The sequence below is a fragment of the Crinia signifera genome, chromosome 5, assembly GCF_055691185.1.
Source record: "Crinia signifera chromosome 5, ASM5569118v1, whole genome shotgun sequence".
NCBI lineage: Eukaryota > Metazoa > Chordata > Amphibia > Anura > Myobatrachidae > Crinia > Crinia signifera.
In genome coordinates this window covers 320295528-320321638 of record NC_139221.1, presented here as the reverse complement: position 1 = coordinate 320321638, position 26111 = coordinate 320295528, and the positions used below count along the sequence as shown (strand labels likewise).

The window sequence follows — 26111 nt, the reverse complement described above, 5'->3', positions numbered from 1 at the left end:
TATAAATCACAACTGCTGTCCTCTCCGCTCCCCATGGATGACTTACATAAAACCAGTTACATAAGGCACCGTTTCTATTTCCTCCATCTACACTGAATAATTCCCTGTAGACATAATTAACATTAACCTTTGTATGGTGATCTTACAGTATAAATTCTCTACCGCAGCAGCACACAGCAGGGGTCTGCACCTGCGCATATTTGGGCCTGCACAGGCCACCTTTGCAAACGCTTTCAGGCGGCATCAGTGGAATCCTCCACATTTTATGGGCGCCCCCATAAAAATGCTGGGTGTTCCCCTGGAAACGTAGGCGGGTCAATAGCTGTTGGGGGTGGGCTGTTGATGTCACATGATGTCAGTGCCCGCCCCCTTTTTGGCGATCTGCGGAGGAAATAAAATTCAGTTAAGACTGACTTTTATTTCTGAAGGGGAGAGGAATCATTTGATGGTTGGTGACCATTGAATGAATTCTCTCGACTTTAGTCGTATGCTAGTGAGGGTATGCGGGTGGCACAGGGGGAGGAGAATAGGCGCTCATCGGGGTGGCAGGCCCAGCAGGTCCAAAGGAGCTCTGTAAAGATATCCTGGCCATGCAAAATGTTTCCAGAGGAGCATTGCATGACTAGCGCGTGAGGTCACGACAACACATGGACCAGCCCGCACCCCCAAAGTCCCTTTAATAAGGAAAAAAAAAATAACGACACATAAAATGGTTTCATCCTCTGTATGCGGGCAATCAGTTTACTTTAAATGTGACATCGCGGTACTTGTGGAGTATCACGGCTCCCACGACCTGCATCGTATGTAGATCGTATGCTAAAAATCGCATCGCATCGCATCGCATGTGGCATACGATGGCATACGATGCGATGTTTTACCGATTTTTGACTATTTTAGCTCAAAAATCGTATGCCATCGCATAACATCGTATGCCATATGTAGTGGCATACGATGTCATACGATGCGATACGATGTTTTACCGATTTTTGAGCAAAAATGGTCAAAAATCGGTAAAACATCGGATAACATCGTATGCCATATGTAGTGGCATACGATGTCATACGATGCGATACGATGTTTTACCGATTTTTGAGCAAAAATGGTGAAAAATCGGTATAACATCGTATGCCATATGTAGTGGCATACGATGTCATATGATGCGATACGATGTTTTACCGATTTTTGAGCAAAAATGGTGAAAAATCGGTAAACCATCGCATGGCATCGTATGCCATCGATGCGATACGATGTTTTACTGATTTTTGAGCCATTTTAGCTCAAAAATCGTATGCGATCGCATCGGATGCCATACGATGGCATCCGATGCGATGCGATGGCACCCGATTTTGCACTGAAATGCATCAGAATGCATTGAAATGTGTATTAAAGTAGTGAAATGCCCCCAAATGCCAATTTTCATAGTGCACCACCCCCACTATCAACGTCAACCCGAAGCGTGGCGAGCGCAGCGAGCCCGCGAGGGGCGGCGGTACGCGTCCTACGACCTTTTCATACCCCCACTATCCACGTCGGCGTGGAGTTGAGAATAGAATAGTGTGGCGAGCGCAGCGAGCCACCGAGCCCGAAGCGTGGCGAGCGCAGCGAGCCCCGCGAGGGGACGCGGATACCTTCACAGCTATACGCGTCTCCTCGCGGGCTTTACAGGTATCCGCGTCCCCTCGCGGGGCTCGCTGCGCTCGCCACGCTTCGGGCTCGGTGGCTCGCTGCGCTCGCCACACTATTCTATTCTCAACTCCACGCCGACGTGGATAGTGGGGGTATGAAAAGGTCGTAGGACGCGTACCGCTGCGCTCGCCACGCTTCGGGTTGACGTTGATAGTGGGGGTGGCGCACTATGAAAAATGCCATTTGGGGGCATTTCACTACTTTAATACACATTTCAATGCATTCTGATGCATTTCAGTGCAAAATCGGGTGCCATCGCATCGCATCGAATGCCATCGTATGGCATCCGATGCGATCGCATACGATTTTTGAGCTAAAATGGCTCAAAAATCGGTAAAACATCGTATCGCATCGATGGCATACAATGCCATGCGATGTTTTACCGATTTTTGACCATTTTTGCTCAAAAATCGGTAAAACATCGTATCGCATCGTATGACATCGTATGCCACTACATATGGCATACGATGTTATCCGATGTTTTACCGATTTTTGACCATTTTTGCTCAAAAATCGGTAAAACATCGTATCGCATCGTATGACATCGTATGCCACTACATATGGCATACGATGCCATGCGATGGCATACGATTTTTGAGCAAAAATGCTCAAAAATCGGTAAACCATCGTATCGCATCGTATGACATCGTATGCCACTACATATGGCATACGATGCCATGCGATGGCATACGATTTTTGAGCAAAAATGCTCAAAAATCGGTAAAACATCGCATCGCATCGTATGCCATCGTATGCCACTACATATGGCATACGATGCCATACGATGGGAGCCGTGATACTCCACAAGTACCGACATCGCTATTAAGCTACTTCTGAAAGGCCTAGGGGAAGATGTACTGTATTAAACCTTATGAACTGATCAAATCAAAGGCAGCAGCCAATCAGCTCCTGTCAAGATAAAGCCTAGATTTTAAAAAAGTGACAGTTAGGTGCTCACTGGCTTCTGCAATTCCCGGGATTGAAAAAAATGCACCAGGATTGGCATCCCTACTGTACATGCCAAAATTAACATGTTCATAATCAGAATATTTTTTTTGTTTTTTAACTAGGGGCTTAATTATTCCTCATACATGACATTGTCAGTGGTGCATCTAAACATATATTACTACTTGTGGTCAGGTAGCTAACAGTGGTATACTGTATATCAGTTTGGACCAGTGACGGATCCAGGGGTGGGTCTGTGGTGTAGTTTAAAATTCGAACAGGGGAGCTGCACCAGCTGCCAGTGAGTCCAGGCTGGTGTCTGGCAGTGTTTGGGGCGAGAGTTGATGTGGCTTCTCTTTTTGAATTTCATACTGCGCTACATCCCCACTGCTGGTGGGATGGTAACGGAAAACCAACAGATTGTAGTCTAAAGTTCCTAGGGTCACAACATTTAGTAAACATTCCGCGGGACACAGATATCCTGGAAAAGGAGGCCCAATTTCAATGTCTATTTCTTGTAAATATAAGCCAGTGTTGTAAAGTATTCTCTTAATTTAATCAAAATAATTTTTTTTTTTTTTTATATCAGTCTGCTCATTCTGTGACTGTGCGTGTATTGTTGCTCTGGTTTATTAAACAGTGCGGCTATTTTGTCTGTGAGGCGCGTAATTAGGTCAAACCTCAATAGGCCAACCACTTTTTTTCTAAAGGCACTAGAATGACACATACAAAAAGGTCAACATGTCTAAGTTGACATTGGCAAAAGGCCAAAACAGGTAGAGGTCGGCAGAAGTTTTTCATTTTCTTGGATGTGTATGTCGACATCTACCAACATGTACACTCGCTGCGCTCACTTGGCATGCTTCAGGAACTGTTAGAATCTAACTGTATGGATCGTCAAGTAAGAACAAGTCTATTGTAGAAAAAAATCATGAAAAACTCATGTTGACCTTTTCCTGTGTCGATCATTAACATGCCGACATTTTGACTGAGTCAACCTTTTTCCAATGTCGACCTAGACCTCATTGAGCTTTTTCATGTCTCCACCTACTGGCTGTTGACCAATAGTGGTCAATTTAATGACTGTTTACCTATTTACTGGCAACCCATCACCCAGATACCGGTACCGGTGCAGATCAAGAAGATATATTTTTTTTTAAATTGGGACTGCCGCTCCCACCGAAATCCGATCAGTTGGGCAGAAGGATTATACAAACTATTTATTTATTTTCTGTTATTTATATAGCCTTTAATAAACTTTTTAATAAATATAGCGAAGTGTATTTCTAAATCTAGGAACACTCTATGGTCACATACAGCAGTAGGATATTTGTGTCATCTGTGTCTCATAATTGGGAGGTGCATTCTCTCACAATGATGATACGGATGACAAAGCTGGTATAACCGGCGAAACGCGTTAGTGGTGGTTTACTACCAGTCTCTCCTTTGAAATTGAATATCCATCTACCCCAATGGACCTCATTGCGCACAGTCCAGCTTCATTCTTACCCGGATAAGTCCTCAGGACCCCAAGTCTGCACAGTATTGGCCTGATGACTTCAACATCTACTCCATTGCCAGACGATTACCGGAACTTGTGTGCCCATTCATGTGAACACTGCAGATATCAGCGATGAGGGGAAGGCAGTGTTGTACTCCCTGAGCCCCATCCCCCACCCTCCCCCCGAAGATGATAATATGTGTTTTCTATGTACACTCACCTTATAGAGCAAGAATCCCTATCCTGTATTGCACATTTAAGTTGTTCTGAATATATATTAAACTACAACACGCTATAGCACGGATGCCCTTGTGAACTAGACCTTGCAAAGAGTTGAATGCTGATGTAATAAAGCTTGTGCTACAAGGCTACGGAGTCATTTACAGTGGTTTATATCTGTCTAATCCCTTTCCTGCTGACATTTCCTGCATTAAGCTGGAAGCACCTACTGTACAATCACATTTTGAAACAAAAAAAAGAGAACAAAAATGAGAACAGCTGTTACCTAAAGCACAACTACAGTACTTAGAACCGTGCTTGTGAAATATAGGGGGCGATTCTAGTTGACTTCTATATAGCTGCGAAGCTCACATCTTACCGAGTCCTTGTGACGCAGTCCCCCCCCCTCCAGCCCCCGCCGCCATTTCCCCTCGCAATCATGCAAGGCGATGTGTTAGGAAGACACATGTGTGTTAGGAAGACACATCCCCATACATGTGCCTGTAGCAGGATAAAACAGTGTAGACGAAGACTGGGCAGGCGGCTGATGTCATGTGACGTCAGCCGCCTAACCCCATTAGGCTTTGTCCCGCCCACATTCCCGGACCTAACCAATTTCATGCCCTAGTCAAGAGTACAGAAAAGCGAATGCAGGCATGGCGAAACCTGCATGGGGCGGGTGGCTTATGTCACATGATGTCAGCGTCCACCCTATTTTCGGACATTTCCGAGCCAAAATAGTCAATATAGACTGACTTTTATTTGCAAACGGGGGAAAAAAATCATTTGATGGTCGGCAACCATCAAATGATTTTTTGCACCCGTGCGCTTGCATGCGAATTTGTCAGCATACACATCCATTCTCGTACTTCTGAGGGGATTCACAGGGCGGCGGGGGTGGGCTTTCATTTGCCCGATGGGTAGTGTTGAGCAGTTTGCTAAGCAGCGAACAACCGCTGCTTATTGAGCGGTCCTGAGCGCTGGACCTGAACCCATAGTACATATACAAACACACAACAGAAACACAGACACTTGCGTTTGTAGACTGCGGCTGTAGTATCACAGGAGATCATTAATGGGGGACTGGGGAACATCACTTCTTAGCATAGTATTTATAAATACTTTATACTAAGACGGTTCCTCTCTTCCTTGTGCACTAAACACTCTGTGTGAGTCTGTTAAACTTGGAGAAGCTAAGGGATCATCTGTAAAGAAACCTCTATAGGAGTTACCCTGTCAGTCACATTGTGAGTACAGTACGCACCTACAGTATCGACAGTGTACCATCCAAAGCTACCTTTATATGCACAGTGCTGTACACTCCATTGTGAGTTTGGTATGCTTTTATGGTTTCCAGTGGACTCTTAATTCAGTGCCATTTAAATCATGTGATTTTTTACACATCATTTTGTTCTATTTTATGAACGTCACTACGTATGACTAACATCATCCAATGGTGACCCACTATGAATATTCTTTGACAGAATCCAGTGCCACTGATTTTGTTTATCAAGTTAGACGATTTACTAGTGTGAACTTTCGGTGGTCCTCTATCATCATTGGGGCTGCACATATTCGATATCGAAACTTTGGACTTTCTCATTTGTTTGTTGTCTAGTTTCTGATTGGTTGCCTACAGCAACATCCAGCCTGAAATAGAACTCCCATCTTCGTAAATTCCCCACAATATGTGTGCTGCTGAGCCCACTGAAACAAATGTGTGCTGGACACATGACCAAGTAGAAGAGGTTTCATGTTTCAGCCAGGGGCTGTCTTCAGAACTTCCATCACCTTGCACTATCTGAATAAATTGTTGCTCTCCACGTTCTCAATAATTTACTAAAACTCCACATAAATCTCTCAAATTACTCAACCATGCACATGCTCAATTTAGTATCCTACTCACTTTTTATAATTCTCGCCCGTTCCTTCTCATGGTTGTAGACCCTGTGTAATCCCCAATGGCTGCTCATTCTCCTCTTTCATCAACATCCAGATCCACCTCATACCTCTAATCATTTAACCCTCATCTTATGTCTAGACTTAATTCTTTTCCTGAGAACTTTAGAATTAAATATTTGTACAGTATGTAACAAATTGCTATGACACTACAACTCTTGGTGGTCTCTACCACAGGGGATTCTACTTCTGCTATAATCCTAGACCTAGATATAGGTCCTACAAATGTGAAGTCCCTTGCCTGGAATACTCCTTCTCTTCCTCTGAGGTCAACACAGATGTTCTCTCCTCTCCACCTAACTGTTATTGAAATTTACGGTCACCCAGCTCTAGTTGACCAATTAAATTGTTACCCTTACTTATCTCACTTATTTTCTTTCATTTGAGATACCTACCTTCTCTAATACTATGGAAATCGAACATTACCCTTCACACCATTATACTACCTGCCACCACAAAACCTTTATTGCTTACTTTCTATTTGAGTCTCTCGCAGAGAAGAGACTCAAATAGACCCCAACCCCCTGTGTTGGTCATTACCTTGATTTGTTTTGCCGACACTGGTCAATCTTATATTTCTCCAATTTTACCTTCACACTGTACATCCACATTGATTTTTTTTCTTAAGTGTGACCTTATCTCATGCTTTCCCTTCATATTGAGCCACCCAAAATGTATACTTTCATGTGTTTTTGTGACTGTCCCATGCCCCATGCAGCAGTGTCCCACAATGGGGGCGGGGGGCAGTTAGGAGTCCCCCTTTATTCGCTGTTGTGCTTGGCAGGGGTGTGGTACAGGGGTCTGACAGTCGGGATCCCGACAGTCATTAGCCCGACGTCGGGATCCCGTCTGGCCAGACCCAGACAGCATGGTGAGTGCAACTAACACCCTTGTGGGCTCGCTGTGCTCGCCACGCTGCGGGCACGGTGGCTCGATACACTCGACACCTATTCTATTTTCCCTCTATGGGGGTCGTGGACCCCCAGGAGGGAAATTAGACGACGGCCGTCGGGTACCCGGCTGTCGGTGTTTTGACAGTCGGAATCCCGACGTCGGGACCCCGTCCGGCACCCTAGCAGAGCAGCGGGGAATAGATTAATAATTTTCACTGAAGAGAGGCACAGAGGGTCATGATTACCGGCTCTCACAGCGCTGACTATGCCCCGACAGCGGCCAAATGGGAGCTTGGCCTTGTGAGAGTGCCATTTCCATAGACCACACCCTCTAATTACAGATGCATGCCTACATTGCTCAAATTCATATCAACGGCTCATTCGTAAAAGTTACGAGGTATGCAAAATGACACATATGCTTACAGCCTCCTCTACTCCCACCTTATCGAACACCGCTTCTCTTCTGTATACTACACAGTCATGCCCTTATCTGGCAGGTCCTCTATAGACATGCTGGCTGCAACTTTATACAAAGTAGCTACACTGAGTTTTTGTCAAAAAATGCTTCAACACCGCACAACCAACAGACCTGATGCCTGAAAAACTGTCCTTGCTCTGATGAGAACCACTTATGGAACCGAAAAACTCTCCTACCCCGATTTCCTTCACTAGAGATTTATCATTGTACATCATAACACCCGGCGGTAACTATGATAGTCTGCAAACTGCAGTAATTGGAATTCATTTAATGCGAAACAAATCCTTTTTTTTTTTTCTTCAGGCTATTACATCTACGAATGTCCATTTCAACCTTCAAATTCTCTGCATATATGCTAGCATTATTTTTCCCCAAAAGGTGTCTAAGTCACAACTGTGCTGATATGCAAAACTTGTATATCTGTGTGTGTGACCTCCCACCTGTCCTGTCTTTTTGGGACTGACCCACGTCTGGCAGTGTTCCATGGTTTGGAGACCCCCCTCCTGTCCAGCGCGGCTCTGCGGTGAATAGACGCTGTGCGCATGTGTACAGCATCTATTACCAGAGACCATGCCCCCACAGCGTCAATAATGGGGTGTGGCCTCGCAGGAGCATCAGAAGTATAAGCCAGGCCCCCTGCTGCTAGGCCACATCCCCAAATTTTCCGGCCCATACAGAGTCCCTCTTCCAGGACTTCAGATATTGGGAGGTATGTGTATATATGAATTACAATGGGATGCAAAAGCTGGCGATTCCCTCTGTAGCGGTGGAGGAACTTTACTGCATATGAAAATGTGGCAAAAACCCAGCTAACAGGGTTTTTACAGCATTTTCGGTTTAGAGCATCCCACCCTAAAGCAGTGATCGAGAATTGGAACTAATAATTAGCAAATATCACAAATATTTAAATGAGCCTTTTAATTTAAGCATCCTATGGGGTGCATTAATAAAAGTGTGGTGTTGCCCATAGCAACCAATTAGATTCTGTCTATAATTTTCTATAATTATATAGATAAATGTTAGGCGGATTTCTGATTGGTATCTACTGGCATCATCTTCATTTTTGGAAGTTTTTGTAACTTTACCCCTGCAAATGCAAATAGTGTTACAATTTTGTGAGAGGGTTGATAGGGGTATCTGGCGACCAATAGTGACATATATATCAGTTAAGATCCTTAAAAGAACTCACTTTTACCATAAATGATATAAATACAAATTATATATAATCTCAAGAGTCAGTCTAGACTGAATTATATTCTGGCCGCAGATGGCCGAATTCGTGGTGATTGCAAGTCCCAGGCTATTATCCATTTACTTCCTTGGAATTCCTTGGAAACCCTTAGAGGTATTACAGCACATCAGTCATTGCTCAGTTGAGACAGCAATTTTTTGCATTCGATTATTTCATTATTTTCTTGTAATTTTAAAGGTTGCAGATTTTTGAACTTCTATCATTCATTTGCTACAAATGGTAGACGGTCAAGCAAATTTGGTGGTGGTACCTGGATAGCAGGCCTGTACATACAAAAGCAGATTACCCTTGAACCTTAGGTAAATAGTCAAACAAAGAGAAAATGTGTATGTACTTTAAAATATAACAGTGGACATATTGAGCTTAAAATCGATTAAATGAAATGAGAGATTTATTCCAACAAGATATTAGATACTGTATCAGATAAATATAACACGTATGAGCCGTAGGTGGTGTTTTAGCAAGCTCGTCTGAAATACCATGCTATGGCCCATGTGTGTTCCGGTAGAATCCCCATGTGAATATGTGGTATTGGGAGTCAGGGTGACGGTTTCAACGAGATAGTCAATACTTCTTCAGGATGGTAACATGTGGCTACTCCTCAACTCTCTGGAACAATCTAATATCATGGTCATTTTATGATACTGTACAGTATATACATATTTTTTCTGCTTTTTGCCATTCATATGAGCTAATTTCCTATGTGTTCTATTTTATCTTATTTACATACATACATACATACATACATATACATATATATATATATATATATTAACCTCAATAGTAGCCCCAATAATGCGCTTAGGAGAGCAGCACCTCTATAGTACCCTGCTGTCAGTGAAGGTACGGGGGGGAGAGATATAGAAAAAGGAATAGGGGTGCGCTAGATGTACCACTTAGTGGCTATGCATACAATGAATAAAACCGTAATTTTCATAAAAACAGAAAAACATTTATTGAAGGTTCATCCAGCAGTAAAATAAATTTTCATTTGTTCAGAGTTTTTCAGACGTGTGCCACATATACTGTAAATCCGCGGCCCAACGCGTTTCGTCCCTTAGGACTTCATCAGGGGCAGTGAATCAATCTAATAAGGAGAAATCACCTACACAATTTGTGGGTGGGATTTGTATTTTTTAGAGGCTTCAATTAGAGTTGCCTATTAGAGTAAATAAGTCTCTTTAGGCTGAGAAAGCTCTGTTCCAGTAAAAGAGGTTTTGTACCGCTTCGGAATGAATGTGGTCTTCTTTGACCAAAAGCAGGATTTGCACAGATCAATAGATAAATAACAGTGTGGATTTCTTCAGATTCTAGCGGGTGTATTTATACAACCCTTTAGGGTGGAAAGATGGACTTCAACACCAACAATGGAATCACATATACAAAAAATGGGGTATCCCTCCGTTCACAAATAAATGCAATTTCTAAAAAACGTGTAGACCAAGTATCACAGGGTCTCCAGGAGTCTATGTGCAAATGGCTGGATATGGCACCTAGAAAGCGTATCAACCGAGTATCACGGGGTCTCCAGGAGCCTGTGTGTGTGTGTGTATATATATATATATATATATATATATATATATACACACACACACACACACACACACACACACACACATATACATACACTATTGTGTCTGAAATAATATTTTGCTTCATTTAATCTACATTATGCTCAATGTGTTCACTATTATATTTTGTGGGGTTTTTGCACTGGCAGAAACCATTTGAGTGCTAAGCGAATATGTCAAAATAAGTGTGAAAATTGTCATTTTTATTCATCATCATGATCTGTAATGGTACCTTATATAAAATATAACTTTTATTTACACAACATTTTTTAGTTGAATTTATATAACAAATGTGAAGCACGCTGGCATTTTTAGCTGATCTACTAGTTATTTAAAATGGAAACATATAAAAAAGGAAACATATATATATAAAAAAAAAAAACAGGTCATCCATGAATGGAGTGATTCAATAGAACACTTACATATTCTCCATATGTGTCCTGAGCTGGCGGTGGGGGTCTGTATCCAGTGGGTGGGGGGATTCCTCTTGCTCTTGTGGCGAGATGTCCCCGAGCCCGTGATGATGGTACCCTTGCTGGGGTCCCACCTCTGGGAGCTGGTGCTCCTCTTGGTACCCCTGCAGAAGCAGGTGGAACGCCGCCACGACCCCTACAACAGAGTACAGGTCATATAATACACATGTAGCAATATTGGAGGGATTTCTGTAGAAGATACAAGTTACTAACTTTCAAGTTTAACAAAAATGTAAAAATTAATTAAGTATCAGATAAGGAAAATGTAAACTAAACTAATTCTTCCAACATTGCTAATATTGATGAAATGAATCTGGTAATTTCAAATGAGGCGTGTTTTGAAAACCAGAAGTGCTCTTTGGGGTGTCTCTAGAGGTGCAGATGTTAATATTGGTTGAGAAGTATTTCATTTCCCTGGAGTGGACTTCTCCACCAAAGTGCAATAACACATTAAGATGCAAAACGGATCCCATTACATATGGGACCATCGAGACTCTACTCCCTGCAAAATGACTTGAATTTTGCACAGCTCAGAGAAAATGGTCCTGTGTTCCTACGCACAACTAGATTAGAACTAGTTTATGGGTATAGGTCACTGGGTTGACCACTGAAATACAGTAGGTTGACATGTCTAAGGTCCACAGGGTTGGAGGATCGACACAAGCTTTAGGTCAACAATGGGACGGATGACAATCAAAAGATCACTTTCTGTCCTGAATGTCAACACAGTCGACATGGACACCGTCTAAGTGTATCACATCCCCTCACATGGCTTGCTGTGCTCACCATGCTTCAGGCACACTATTTTATTATCCCACCACCCCGTAGTGGATGGCAGCACATGTGTTCCGAGTGTCGACATAGACAACGTCTTAATGTATTGCTGTGCTTACCAAGCATAGGGCACGGTGCCTGGCTGCGCTTGCCACCCTATTAAATTCTTCCACCATGCCATAGTGGATGGAATGGTATGAAATGCCAACTGTCGGCAAATGTCAGTTAAATTTTTTTTTTTTAAACTCATGTTGACCTTTTGACTGTTGACCTTCATATTGTCAAACTAATGCTTGTGCCTCTCAACCTTAGCCATGTTGACCTATTATAGGTGTCAACCCAAGCCCTGTCAACATTCAGTTTTTGACCTAATGTATGTTGACCTAGAGACCGTACCCATTTTCAGGGCATGAGGAGAGCAATTTTCAACTGGGCACTCAACCCTGGTGGTTGCGGTATAAGGAGTGGACACAGTGTCTTTGTAAGTAGACAGTCAATAGGTTGACACCAAAAGGTGGTCATGAACACGGTCCACATAAACAAAAGGTCAACACATTAAAAAGGTAAACATGGAAATAGCCGACACATAAATATTTGTGTTTTTCATGTGTTTTTTTTGGGTGTCAATTTCAACACATGATTTTGTGTACCATGTCCTCGCTCATCACACTTCACCACTCACTATTAGAGTCCGCTTGGATTGTATAATATGAAAAAGTCCCCCCCCCCCAAAAAAAAAAAAAAATTCCCCCAAAATCCTCATGTCAAACTGTTCACGTCTCGATCATAGTCTTGATGACATCGTCATGTGTCAACTTTCTGCACGCTGACCATGCGCAAGCACACATGGCCAATAAAGTTGATTCTATTCTATACGGTTGACTGTTGACCTAGACACTGTCCACCTATCAAACGGATAATGTAATGGCATAATATAATTTAGCACTATAACATGTACTGCACAATGCTGACTTACAGTCATGCAGGTTCTAATTGGAACGCAGTGTTTGTGTGACACCCAGGGCTCATATCTCAGGTGTTCAAAGCAGTCTAACAAATGCGTTATTGGTTTTTAGCAAATTCTCAAATCTATCACAATATCATCATAATAAAACAGTAACACAAAAAACATCTCTCAATGTGCAGATCGCAAAAAATAGACCTGCACATGCAGAAATCACAAACAAATAACAAATAAAAGAACGTGTTATTAATGGGTGGGGAAGAAATATCCCAGGAGGGACATCTGGAATTGCTCTATATGAAAACAGACTTCCTGTTTTAGCCAACCTGTTTACACAAAGCTAAATCAGGTGGCATAGGTCATAGGACTGAAATATATGCTTGTATGTTGTAATCCATAAGCAAGTCAATCTGTATATCTCCAGCTGGTGAGAACTACAATTCCCTGCATGTACTGAAATTCATTGAACAGACATGCCTCAGTATTTATGTATTTACAAATAAAATGCTTCTGGTTAAAAACATAGAACACGAAAAAAGGGTTATTAATGGTTAAACATTCTAAATCCAAAATTAAAAAAATTGCGACTTCTAACAATGACATTAAAAAAGTACCTTCTATTCTAGAGAGGCGTTGTTTGGTTTTGCTGAAATCAGGAACTACCTGAACTTTGGAGTTTCTAGTTTAACAGAATCCTGGCTCAGGTCACTAACCTAGGCAAAAATTTAGGTGGTGCCCCCTAGCACCTCTGCTAGTTCCGTCTTTGACCCAGCACCACTCTCACAGCACCTGGCATCACGAATCACAGCATAACCAACAAAAGCCATGTTCATAAACTAGACATTTTGGTGTCCCCTATTCATTTTACACCACACAGTAGTACCCATTTACCTTATACATGTTACGCCTGTGCCAGTCCCACCACTACCCTTTGTCAAGGTGATCCAGCCATAGGTTTGGAATGTGCAGCATGTTCCTAAGTACTGTATTCCAAAAGCTCCAAGCATTTGCCTAGTTTGCCTATGCCTAGGGCCAGCTCTGGGGTCACACTGAGGTTCTGAGTAGAACCAAGTTCAGATGGAATCTCAAAAACAGATCTTGCATCTATTAGACTAGGTGTGATTCCTTTCCTCATGATTCCAGGTGCCAATATTGTTAAAAAAAATTCCCGGAAAATGACTGGAAATGAATGATGTTGAGGTTCATAACAATATGAAAACACAAACAGGTCCAAGCTAAATCATTGTAGCTCTTAAATATTAAAGAAAAAAAAATCCAGATCCAAAGCCCAAACATTTGAGTGTGGTTTTGCCAAAACAAAAAAAATGTTGATGATTTAAAAACAAATCCAAAACTCTGGGGTCTCCGCATATCTTTATTTTGTTCATGAACACTTGCTTTATTTCCATAATCATGAGCCTGTCTATAATAAAACCGATGAATTTCGGTAAAATGTAATACTCTATTACCGTGACAATGAAGATACTGGAGCACCACGTGCACGGACTGTCTGCTTTCCTCGAACCACCGGAACTTCTGCATTTTCAGATCCATTATTTAGGTAGGTGAGTTCTTGCAGCTGAGCCTGTCTGATTTCATCATTGTAGTCCTATGTGTACAAGAATAGAATAGACAAGTACAGACTGTAAAATAATGCGGTTCTATTTCCCGTTCTTTACAGAAGAACATCTGTAAATGTCAGCACAGTGTAGGTGAGCATTAGGTATTAATTACATTTAAACTACATTCTATTCCACTTAAACTTATTTTTCCTTATGTTTACATAAGCATGGAAAGAACAAGTTGCATTAAATGATCTTTAAATCTAGTTGTGTCTTGGCTTAACCAGCCATAAATACATGGAGAATATTGAATTGACAAATCCTTTATCTCAAGTGAGGAAGGTAAGTACACGTGCATTAAATATGGGCCCTTATTCAGATCTGATCGCAGTACAAATTTGTTCTCAAAATGGGCAAGGCTCACTAGGTGCACATCATGGTTTCAAATTGGCCCCAGTGTGGAACCAATCTGAACTTGTTTTATCAAAATCTCCAGCGCATAGCATATATTATAAAGAGCTCACTGCAAGACTGGTGATAGAATTTGAACTAATAAGGCTACTTTGTCTAAGAGTCGAAGCCCTCTATACATAATTTTTTAAAACAATGAATTAAAAGCTAAGTTTTATTTACAAACTATCATATCATAAGAGTGCCCCAAAAACAGAGTCCTCTTTCTCTCCCCATCCCTATTTAACTGTTTACTCGGACTCTAGGGAGCACCACCAACCACTTAGTGTCTGCCCAATTGGTACATAGACATAGATCTTAGTTGGTACTAGGCGACTCAAGCCGAACCCCACTGCGAGAGGCAGGGATCTCTCTTGATCCCCCCATCCCGAGTGGGCACAACTTAGTGCGGAATCCAAACAAAACCACATCCCTCATGTAAGTAAGTAAGTAAGTTTAATTTATACAGCGAACTTTCTCCAGCAGGTCTCAAGGCGCTCTGATATTGTACTAGGGGTCTACTCAGGAACAAACTGTTAATATGTTTTGAATCAACTAATTGGTACACAGGCATCCCTTTACATCATTGCATGTAATGCATTCACATTGCGGGCTGAAAGTCGTGACCCAGCATATGGTAGAGGGAGTGTCTGAATGCACGCACCAACTTCCCACGCAGTATACGGCAACGTCTGGGACACAGCTGAGTTTCGGTAGCAGAAAGTGATCTTCCCACTTGAAGAGAAGTTGACAGCGGTTCTCCAGCTTTGCTCCTGCTACCCTTAAATAACTCACTTGGCGGCTGGGAACATGCACGTGCACACTACTGCTCACATGCTGATCTATCCCAGGCCTGTCTCAATTGTCTATTCCTGCCCCTAACCCCCCCCCCCCCCCGCGCGCATTTCTGATGCCAGCCGTACCCGGGCACAAATGATGTGCTAAAGCAGGTAAGGGTCATGTCAATGTCAGGGACTGTGTCACTCAACACAGTCTCCTGGTGCCTTCTAGTCACAGCGGGGCAGATGCATTATACCTGGAGAAGAGATAAAGTGGAGATAAAGTGAAAGGAGATGAAGCACCAGCCAATCAACTCCCAACTGTCATTTTCAAACACAGTCGATTAGCTGGTGCTTTCTCTCCTTTCATTTTATCTCCAGTTTATCTCTTCTCTGGGGTTAATACATCTGCCCCATTGCGTTGTGACTAAGCTGCATTTTCAGCAAAAAAACCCCCACCAGATGTTAGCAAAGATACAGAGGATCTGGTGGGTTACTCACGCCAGACATCTCCCGCTAAATGGCATTTTGAGGTTAGATGCACGAGGACACATCTATATGGAGATTTTCTAAAACATTTTATATACAGTACAGTAAGAACCAACACATACTTTAAATTCATAACAATTCTCAATTATCATGTCTAGCTTTCAAAATATAGAGCAAAACATGACATCCAACGAGTCAGAACAGATAGTTGAATCCGTAAGCATTGCGAGACAGTATTTGATACGTTCTATCACCGGAGTGATGTCCTGGCTTTGGCCCTTATTCTGATCGATGCGGATATTCCCGCTTGCGTACGGGCCGCCGATGTTTATCTTCTGCGCATGTGCAGAGGTCACTCTGCGCATGTGCAGGCGATTTCGCCGCAAGGATTCTCTATACGCCGCACAGGGGGCGTAGAGGGGCGTGAGGGGCTACTTATCCTCATTACCCTATGCATACGCCCTGCGTTTCATGGGCGTTCCCATGCAAACGCGGGGCGTATGCATGGTAATGAGGCCGTGACGCGTGGGTACGGGGCGGGCATCTGACATCGCCGGATGTCAGCTGCCCGCCCCCATACAAGATTTCACACGGACAAGTGTCCGTGTGGTCTTGTGTTGCGGGACCTGGTGGAGCGTGCGGCCCTGCATTCGATGTTCGGCGACCATCGAATGCAGGGGCTGCTCCCACCATGGAGGAGGCGTATCCCCGTCCAATTTCATGCGGATGGCCACATATCCGTGTACGGACGGCAGGTGGCGATCCGTATGGAAGGCGGGGATTCGCCTGCACGGTCGTGGCCGCATATTCTGATCGGGCCGCACCGATCAGAATAAGGGCCTTTATGTCCTGATCTCCGTCAGCTTTAGGTGTGGAAATGAGCAGGTGCTCTGGAGAAAATCTAATTAAGAGATTTCCCAATTTCCACTCCTACGGGATAATGACCGCAGGCAAGGATACATCTTAGCTTGGCCTCATTAGGAAGGCTCCGTAGCCTGAATAGGTTAACATGCTAATTACATTTAGAACATGATCGGTATCATTATAAAGAGAAGGAGATTGGGATTGCCATTGAGACTACACATTTTCAGAAGCACAAAAAGCTTATCCGTACGTCCGGAAACACAGAAGGGGCTTTGTAAGTTGATCCGATATTTCAAGGACATTGAAGCATTAAATAAAAGGCATTTTCATATTTCGAATGGTAGATAGAATGTACGGTTCTTGGCTCATTCATCCTATCTCCCTTAAACAGAATTGTGAAGACAGGGGAATACCGCACAGCACATTTTATTAATAAAAAGTAGTCCGCTGAATACAGGAGTACTGATTAGGCTGAAGATTTAGAGTGGTTGGGAAAAAGTCAAACTTTATTAAGTATTTATGAATATATTGGCAATAATGATTATGCGTTGATTGTCATGATGCAATAGCCTCGCCCAATGTCAATAAGTGCAGTCTTGACTACTGTTTGAGTGATGTCATAATATCCTAATGCAGTGGGTTCTTAGCATTTATATGCTCATACCCCATGAGCTATCATACTTCTCTATTGTATGCCTTGTCAGTTATAATTATTATTATTAGGTATAATATCTTTGTAGTAGAAAAGGTAACTCGGTCATGCTGTAGGCTGTACACCTCATGGGAGGCTTTCATGTCCTAAGGGGGTACAGGTCACCCTTGGTACTCCTGTTTAAAGCTGGGTGCATACTTGAGTGACAGGGATTCATTCCGACATTGGAACATATCCTCGCCAGCCCAGCTTTCCCTTCTACCCTCTGGAGCAATATTAGTGAAGGGGGATGCAGTCAAAATCCCGACAGGGTCAACATCCCGACAAGGACAAAATCCCGACAAGGACAAAATCCCGACAAGGTCAAAATACCGACAAGGTCAAAATACCGACATATAGAATGTACAGGTGAAACAGTCAACATGAATTTCGGTCGACAGGTCGCGAGGTCGACATGGGTTTTTTCACTGCTTTTTGACCAGACATATGCGACAGGTGGTATTTCATGCCCTACCATCCACTAGGGTGTGGTGGGAGAATAAAATAGTGCCCCGTGCCCAAAGCATTGCGAGCGAAGTCGGGAATTTGACCCTGTCGGGATTTTGACCATCGGGATTTCATACCGAATCCAGTGAAGGATATAACGATCATTGTTCCTGCCTTCATTAGCATCCATGGTGTCACTAGTGATATCACTAGGGTTGATGTACAGCCAATTAAACCTAACGTTGTTCCCTGCAACCATGGGAGCACGCATATCAACGGTACACACTGAGCTACTATATATATAGGTGAAATGCCGGTCCAATCTGCCCAACAGTACTCATATCGCTCAATGGGCCTGATTCAGCTTGGATAGCAGAAGATAATCTTTCTTTCATGGATAAAACCATACTGCACTGCAGGTGGGGTAGATGTAACATGTGCAGAGAGAGTTAGACTTGGGTGGGGCGCGTTCAAACTGAAATCTAAATTGCAGTGTAATTATAAAGCAGCCAGTATTTACCCTGCACAGAAACAAAATAACTCTCCCCAAACTCTCTCTGCACCTGTTTCATCTGCCCCACCTGCAGTGTACATGGTTTTGACCGTTAGAGAAAGATTTTGGTTTCGTCATCCATGCTCACACACCGATATACTGTACAAGTTTCATAAAGTAATTCATCGCCATATATAGGAGGACACACCTGTACGTATATAAAATATTTGTAAAGACTACTTATTAAAAGATACTGGAGTTTTATATGAAACCTGCACAGCAAACCCGTTCTGTATAGGGATGGCCATTGCTGCAGTCACCGTCAATGGTTGCCATCAATGGCGATACTGCAACCAGCCATTGATAGTAACAAACTATGGGGCAGATGTATTAAGCCTGGAGAAGAGATAAACTGGAGATAAAGTGGAGATAACATGGAAGAGATAACGCACCAGCCAATCAGCTGTGTTTGAAATATGACAGTTGGGATCTGATTGGCTGGTGCGTTATCTCCTTCCACTTTATCTCCAGTTTATCTCTCCACCAGGCTTAATACATCTGCCCCTATGATACTTACCTATCGATGGTCATCCATTTTCTTTGACTAACTGGTCCATGGGCCAATCAGAATGTGAAGACAGGGCTTCAGGGATGTCAGGGGCAGAGCTATGCTCTGTATCAACACCTTGGGAAAAAAAATCTAAACTTGGGTTTTGCTGCGCCATCGAAGGATGGTAACCATCTGGTTCTCCCACATCCCAACTCCAGCTCCTGAAGAAGGCGTGTGAACACGCCGAAACGCGTTGAGCAATTTACAAGATCCCAGCTAACCTACATTTGAAAAGTATTCGACATCGGCCATAAACCATCAATGATTTCAAATCATCAGTGCTCGATGACCATCCCTTCTTCTGTGCTTCCATTACAAAAAACAAAATTCTATGTTGTTCAGAAGTCTGTTTTATCACATAAATGTATACAGTATTTTGGTAGATCTGCTCTATAATTATGGTGGTGAATAACCCTAATATACTGTATAATTAATACCCAAGTTCATAAAAAGGTGAAATAATACAATACTTGCTGAAGGTACACAAGGTCCGGATATAGGAAACTCTTGTGCAGCTTCTTGGCCAAATAAGCCCAACATGATTTCTATTCATACAGAATAGATTTCATTATAGACCCAACAAACCTTTGAGAAATGTGCCTACCATTAAAAAAAAAAAGTTCCCAGATTGTGGAGCTCGTCAAACAGTCTATTTGGACTTTCCTGACCTCATTTGGTCATTAAACTGAAAGCATTCTTCAGTACCCTGGTAGAGAGCAGCCTTAATCCAGACAGTGACATTTGATGGAGTGAATGGCTACATAACTTTGTACTTTAAAACCTTTTCATTACATGCTAATCAAATCCTAGTCTTCAAAGACCGATTCACTGCAGGGGCTTCTCCCAGATCCACCTGAGCAGTAACCAGGAAAACAGACCGCTCGAAAAATAAAATGCTCCTTTTATAGAAAATAAAAAATAGTGGATAATAATATAAGCTTGAGCTTTACTATTCCCTAGACAGATCAACGAAAAGATCGTCCATACACAACAGAACTCATTAACAAAGCAATATTAATAATGTGTTTTACGAGGAGTCAGTAATGTTTATTTCTAAAATGTACCAAAAAAAATTGTGGGGTTATCCTATAATTTGTAAACAAGCACCACAATATATTTAGCATTTACAGTATCATTATTTCTGGAGGAGCCAGCGCCGCAGGGTCTGCACGGGGGGGGGGGTAATGAGAACAAAAGCGGCACTGCTCTGCTGCAACAGTCAGTCAGGGACGTGGAGGAAGTGCCTGCATCTCTGACTCCTCCCCCTGCACGCAGTGACTGATTCTCCACGGCCCCGCTCCATCCCTCCCTGACCGCTGAGGACGGAGGGACCGGCACCCACAAAACGCATGGCTGCCTGACTCCCAGCCTCTCTCTACCTGCGTGCCTTCCCCCTGCTTGCGTGGGGGAAAAGAAGGAGCAGCAGCGGTGGGTAACGCTGCACAGTGCAACCCCCGCCCAGTGTGCGGCCTATCTGACCCCCGTCCTTCACGAGACCTCCATCATCTAGGCAGCCTAAATCCCGGCCCCAGCTGTTGCACCACTGTGCAAATGGCAAGTGTGGAACTTATTAGATGCCACCTCCATAAGCTCATCTAAGGTCCTGGTGGTGGGACTTTGGCCTAGGGTGCTGAAAAACTTTGCAGAAGCAAGGGGCAAGTGTATAGGTAGTAGTTTACTGTTCCGTCTATACAGATTGGTTTGTTAAAAGAACAGTAGCATGGCAAGGCAATGTAAGTCTTCACTTTAGATCTTTAAAATAAAATATTAAAAAGATACTAACTGGAATAAGAAACTTTTTGATTTCTTCTAGAGCATGTCCCATTCTGGCATAGGCTTCTGCTGGTGGAGCAAACACCTCAATGAGGACATGGAGGTCATCATTTAAATGGAAGTATTTGGCTTCTCCACTCTTTCTGAGCTCTTCTTCCTGGAGCAAAAACAAGACATTTTCTTTCATTAAGGACCATACGTACAGTATACATAAATTACATTGTGTTGGATAAGGCTAAAGGTGCATACACACTGTACAATTTTTTTGACCAATTTTTTGGACCAATTTCATTTATTTCGGCCATTCTGAACAAAGTTGGTCAAAATATCTTTTAGTGTAACTGCGACGAATGACGAATGACGAATGATGATGCGCATACCCACCAGTTGTTCATCAAGATTGTTCGTCAACTGTGCAATGCAGTTCAATTTGGATATCTTTCAAAAAGAGCCTATAAACTGTAGCTATATCTTTCGTCTGTCGTCAATATCTTTCGTCATCATCTTTCATCCAGGACACTGGGTTCAAGGGAAAAGTCTTTCAACAAAATTGGTCAAAAAAATTGTACAGTGTGTATGCACCTTTAGAACCATAGAATCTGACGGCTGATAAGAACAACTAGGCCCATCTACACACACAACCTTACACATTGGGATTCATTTTTTGTTGGGAGCCAATTAACCTCCCAGACTATTTTTGGAGTACGGGAAGAAACCAAAGTACCCAGAGGAAACCCAAGCAAGCATTGGGAGAATATACAGACTCACACAGATACGGCCATGGTGAGATTTGAACTCATGACCTACGTGTGGTGAGCCAGTAATGCTAACTATGACATCATCAGTACTATCCCGTTCAGATCAGTCTAATACAGTTTAGTATACTAACAGGAGTATTCTTAAGCTTACCTTTGCTTTATCCCGCATAGATCCCTTTCCAAGTATGGACATTTTAGTTAGTGTGTCTTCTTGTAATCGTTTGAGGGAATTTCCTCGTGGACCCAGGAGCTTGCCAACAAAGTTAAACTGCAAAGATGGGAAAATATAATATTAGAAGAACATTTAATCATAAATATTGGGCCTGAGATGGACACAATAGCAGAGAAGCTGTGTCTTTGTATGCCTCCTCTGGGCAAATGGCACAGGAGTCTTGTATAGATAGACGCCATCTGTAGGCTTTTGTGATCTGCTGTGTCTGAACCATCTGTGTTAACATCAGACATCTGAGTAACCATTAAGTTACTCAGTATGGCATTGCATATCACAGTGCTGCAGCCAGAGATGCCACCGGCTTCAGCATGCCCAGAAAACCTTGCAGACATGTCCCTCAGACATGTACCGCGGGCTGTTTCTGCCCTATTGCCGCTTCCAGGTGGCCGCATTCTGCAGCACTGAGAGCAACATGGCAGCCCTCGGAATTGTATATGCACAGAACGGCTTCTCAGATCGTAAAACACTGGAGATGTGCAGTATGTAAACTATCAGGTTTGCATAGGAACATTATCTGAATTAGGCCAATAATTTGATTGTATTGCATTGTAACTAGAGGTGGAACTACAATTGGTGCAGCAGGTGCAGTGCAACGGGGCCCCTGAGGGCCAAGTAATGCCCCTGACACCCTCATCCTGTCACCCATTGTTTTTTCCTGTCCTGCTTTGCCTCCCCATGCCTCTCCTTATCACCCTCTACCTCTCCCTGTCACCCTCTGCAGTGTTGCATATTGTGCGGTGCATATTGTGCGGTGGAGGAGGGTGGCCCAAATAACCCACAAATTCCACCATATACTGTAATAATGTTGCACCTTTTGCAACCAATTATTTCACTACTGACAATTTAAAACAGGAACTGTATCTTTACACTTGTAAATTGTCTTTTCATTTTTTATTTCTGAAACACAGTTAGATTGTTTATACTTTTACACTGATGAAAGCAGAGATTTGGCTTCATTTTTAAATACCATAGTCCAATAATTACATGATATGGATTCAAGTATTACTGTACATACAGTAACTTGAAGTACAGTAACTATGGGGCAGATGTATTAAGCCTTAACAAGAGATAAATTCAAGTGTGATAAGGAGAGATAAACGTCCAGCCAATCAGCTCCTTACTGACTTTTTTCAAACACAGCCTGTAACATGGCAGTTAGGATGTGATTGGCTGGACGTTTATCTCTCCTTATCACACTTGAATTTATCTCTTGTTAAGGCTTAATACATCTGCCCCATGAAACTCACTGCACCTTTTTCAGTTGGTAGACAACCAGTAAACCCATTGATTAGCACAATAGACAAACACTAGTTACGCCTACTAGTGTTATAATTTAGCATTATTTCCAACTGAAATAAGATCTGTAGACCAGGGCCTGATTAAAGGTTCCAGGCACCCTAGGCAAATACACTTGTATTGCTGCTAAACACACGTGTATAGGCAGGGCTATTTTTCAGCAGGCTCCAGCAGGAACTGAGGCCCTTATTCTAGTTCACTCTTTCTGACAAAACCCTTCTTAGATGGACAAAACCATGTGCACTGCAGGGGGCCAGTTTTAAAATGTGCAGAGAGAATTAGATTTGGGTGAGTCATTTTGTTTCTGTGCAGGGTGAATACTGGCTGCTTTATTTTTACACTGCAATATAGATCTCACTTTGAAGTAAAACCCCACCCAAATCAAATTATCTCTGCACAAGTAACATCTGCCCCACCCGCAGTGCACATGGTTTTGTCCATCTAAGAAGTATTTTGTCAGAAAGAGTCAACTAGAATAAGGGCCTCAGTTCCTGCTGGAGCCTGCTGAGAAATAGCCCTGTGTATAGGCACTCGTCAGTCTCACTGCCCATGTGAACGTAACAAAGGTTATACAGCTGGCATGTAGGATCTAATGCTTGTAGCGTGTGAAGGAGACTTTGGCTTTAGGCTGCCCAGCTGGCGCTGTAGCACAATGTGCGTAAAGTAATGGTTCCATCAGTAAGTTACATTGGCACAGCCATCTGGCAGTCACCTAAGAACCTCACAGTACATTGGGACGGGTGATAGCTGACATACATGGAATAAAGTAGGCGATATCCATGGAATAAAGTAGGCTTTAATTTTGTTCCTTAGCTGTCACCTGCAAGGTGCAAACATCGTCCTGGCACGCTAGGCGGAGCCTAATCAGCCTATTGGATAATCAGGCACGGCTACAGAGACTTAATTAACCTAGGCAACAGTGGCTTAAGTTTGTTACAGTTGCCCCCCCCCCCCCCCACATACACACACACACACACACTTCTGTTAAGAAATATAGATAGATAGATAGATAGATAACACATATCTTTAAGAACTCAGCTGCAGAAGCAATATCCTAGGCTTTTAAATAACGGATTTAAACTTGCAGGGGGAGTAGAGGTGCCCCCTTGGGAGCATGAGCCCGGTGGAAGATGACTCCATTGCCTCCCAGAGTTCTGCCTCTGCTAGGCAAATATTATACAATATGCTCCTTGAGCATATATCGTTTCAAGCAATATACCTTGAAACGATCTGATGCACACACACACTGAAAAATATCATTCAGTGACATCATCTTGACATGACTCCGGACATGTTGTCATTGCTGATAGTCAGGACTTGACATCATGTACGGGTAACACACTGCAGGTGTGTGCATTGTTATTGACATAGAAGGTACTTCAGACCTCATCGGCCAATTATTGATACACTGAATATTTGTGCGGACCGTAGCATGCGTGTGCAAGGCCGTACTGCAATGAAATCCTGCTACTTTTTTCTATTCGCTTGCCATTCGCAAGGTGGTTGATAGGAACTGGGTGCCAGAGGCTGGTAACTGGCCGTTTAGTGGGAGTGCTAAGAGATCTGCAGGTGTGCCTAAAAAAGCTGGGATTGTCTGGATAAATGCTAGGCATGTTAGGCGATGGTGTGTGATGTCAGAGGAGGGTGTGTGATGTCAGAGGAAAGTGTGCGATGTCGGAGGAGGGTGTGTGATGTCAGAGGAGGGTGTGTGATGTCAGAGGAGGGCGTGTGATATCGGAGGAGGCTGTGTGATGTCACAGCAGGCTGTGTGATGTCACAGGAGGCTGTGTGATGTCAGAGGAAGGTGTGTGATGTCAGAGGAGGGTGTGTGATGTCAGAGGAGGCTGTGTGATGTCAGAGGAGGGTGTGTGATGCCATTTTTTTTTCAACTTTTTCCATTGAAGTGCACCTTATTCACACATTGGGTGCACAAGCAGCTTCTGCTGATTAAATTGATATGCAGCAAAATTCTTATGCGGGCACGCACTGAAGCGGTTTGCTTCATTTTGCAATTAAGATGCATTTAAAAAAAAAAAAAAGAGGCACACAAAAGGCACTACAGTTCGGCACCATACACGGCGCTCAAGTGTTGCACAACGCCCCTTGTATCACACGGAGAGATGTATGTGGACACATCTGTAAGTGTCCAGCCTTCATGCAGTGATCCACAGAAGAGGAAATCATACTTAGTAGATGTGGAAGGTGACCTACCTTAGGAAACTGTTTGATTGGGATTAAGACTTTTTGTGCCAGCTTCATGTTCTTGTTTATCACAACATCAATATATTGGTCTTCAGTGTCGTCTTCATTCTCTTCTCCCTTCTGAAGTTTTTCAATCTCTAAAAAGCAAAAGAGAAAAAAAAAACATAAAACACTGTATCTAGTATCTAATCTACAGTATTAATAATACGTGAAATTATTGTTGGAAGAGCTGTGAATGTAAATCATATGTTCCATTAAAAGCACTCTCCCTTTTATTTTAATGGGAGCTAGTTTATGTCAATGCTCTTTCTAAATACCACCCAGACTGCAAAAACCTCCATATTTATACTCACTTCCCCACACATTACCGTGGATCATTACTTATATAAATACTGTACACAAACCACAGAAACATATTAGCAATTAGCTTTCATAATCTTATTGCAAGATTGACAAGGAAAGCAAGTGATTCATTGGTTGTTATGGACAGGGCTTTATTTAGACAATTTGGCTCTCAGTACGAATGCGAAAAAAATTGCCCCCTCCTTCCCCTGCTACCTGCAAAGGGATATGGCCATCCAGGGAACGACTTCCTTACACCAACACAATAGTACACCACATTATGAACCACACAGTAATGCCCCTTACAGCATATTATGCCCCACACATTAATGACCCTTGCAACATATTATGCCCTGCAAAGTAATGCCTCTTGCACCATATTACAACCCACACAATAATGCCCCCTGA

At 42.8% G+C, this 26111-nt stretch overlaps 1 protein-coding gene across 4 annotated transcripts in view; it reads right to left on the bottom strand.

Annotated features, from left to right (window-relative positions):
* Positions 1–26111, bottom strand: part of KHDRBS3 (KH RNA binding domain containing, signal transduction associated 3) — a 100533-nt gene that overhangs the window by 25049 nt on the left and 49373 nt on the right. For all 4 annotated transcript variants that reach the window (XR_014444037.1, XR_014444036.1, XM_083144888.1 and 1 more), the window contains 5 exons: positions 25371–25498; positions 21783–21899; positions 20884–21030; positions 14185–14324; positions 10927–11113 (listed from right to left, as the gene is read on the bottom strand). Coding sequence is in view for 2 of the 4 variants with exons in the window: in XM_083144888.1 (XP_083001014.1) it covers positions 10927–11113; positions 14185–14324; positions 20884–21030; positions 21783–21899; positions 25371–25498 (719 nt within the window). In the remaining 2 variants the exon portion in view is untranslated. The remainder of the gene's footprint in view (positions 1–10926; positions 11114–14184; positions 14325–20883; positions 21031–21782; positions 21900–25370; positions 25499–26111) is intronic.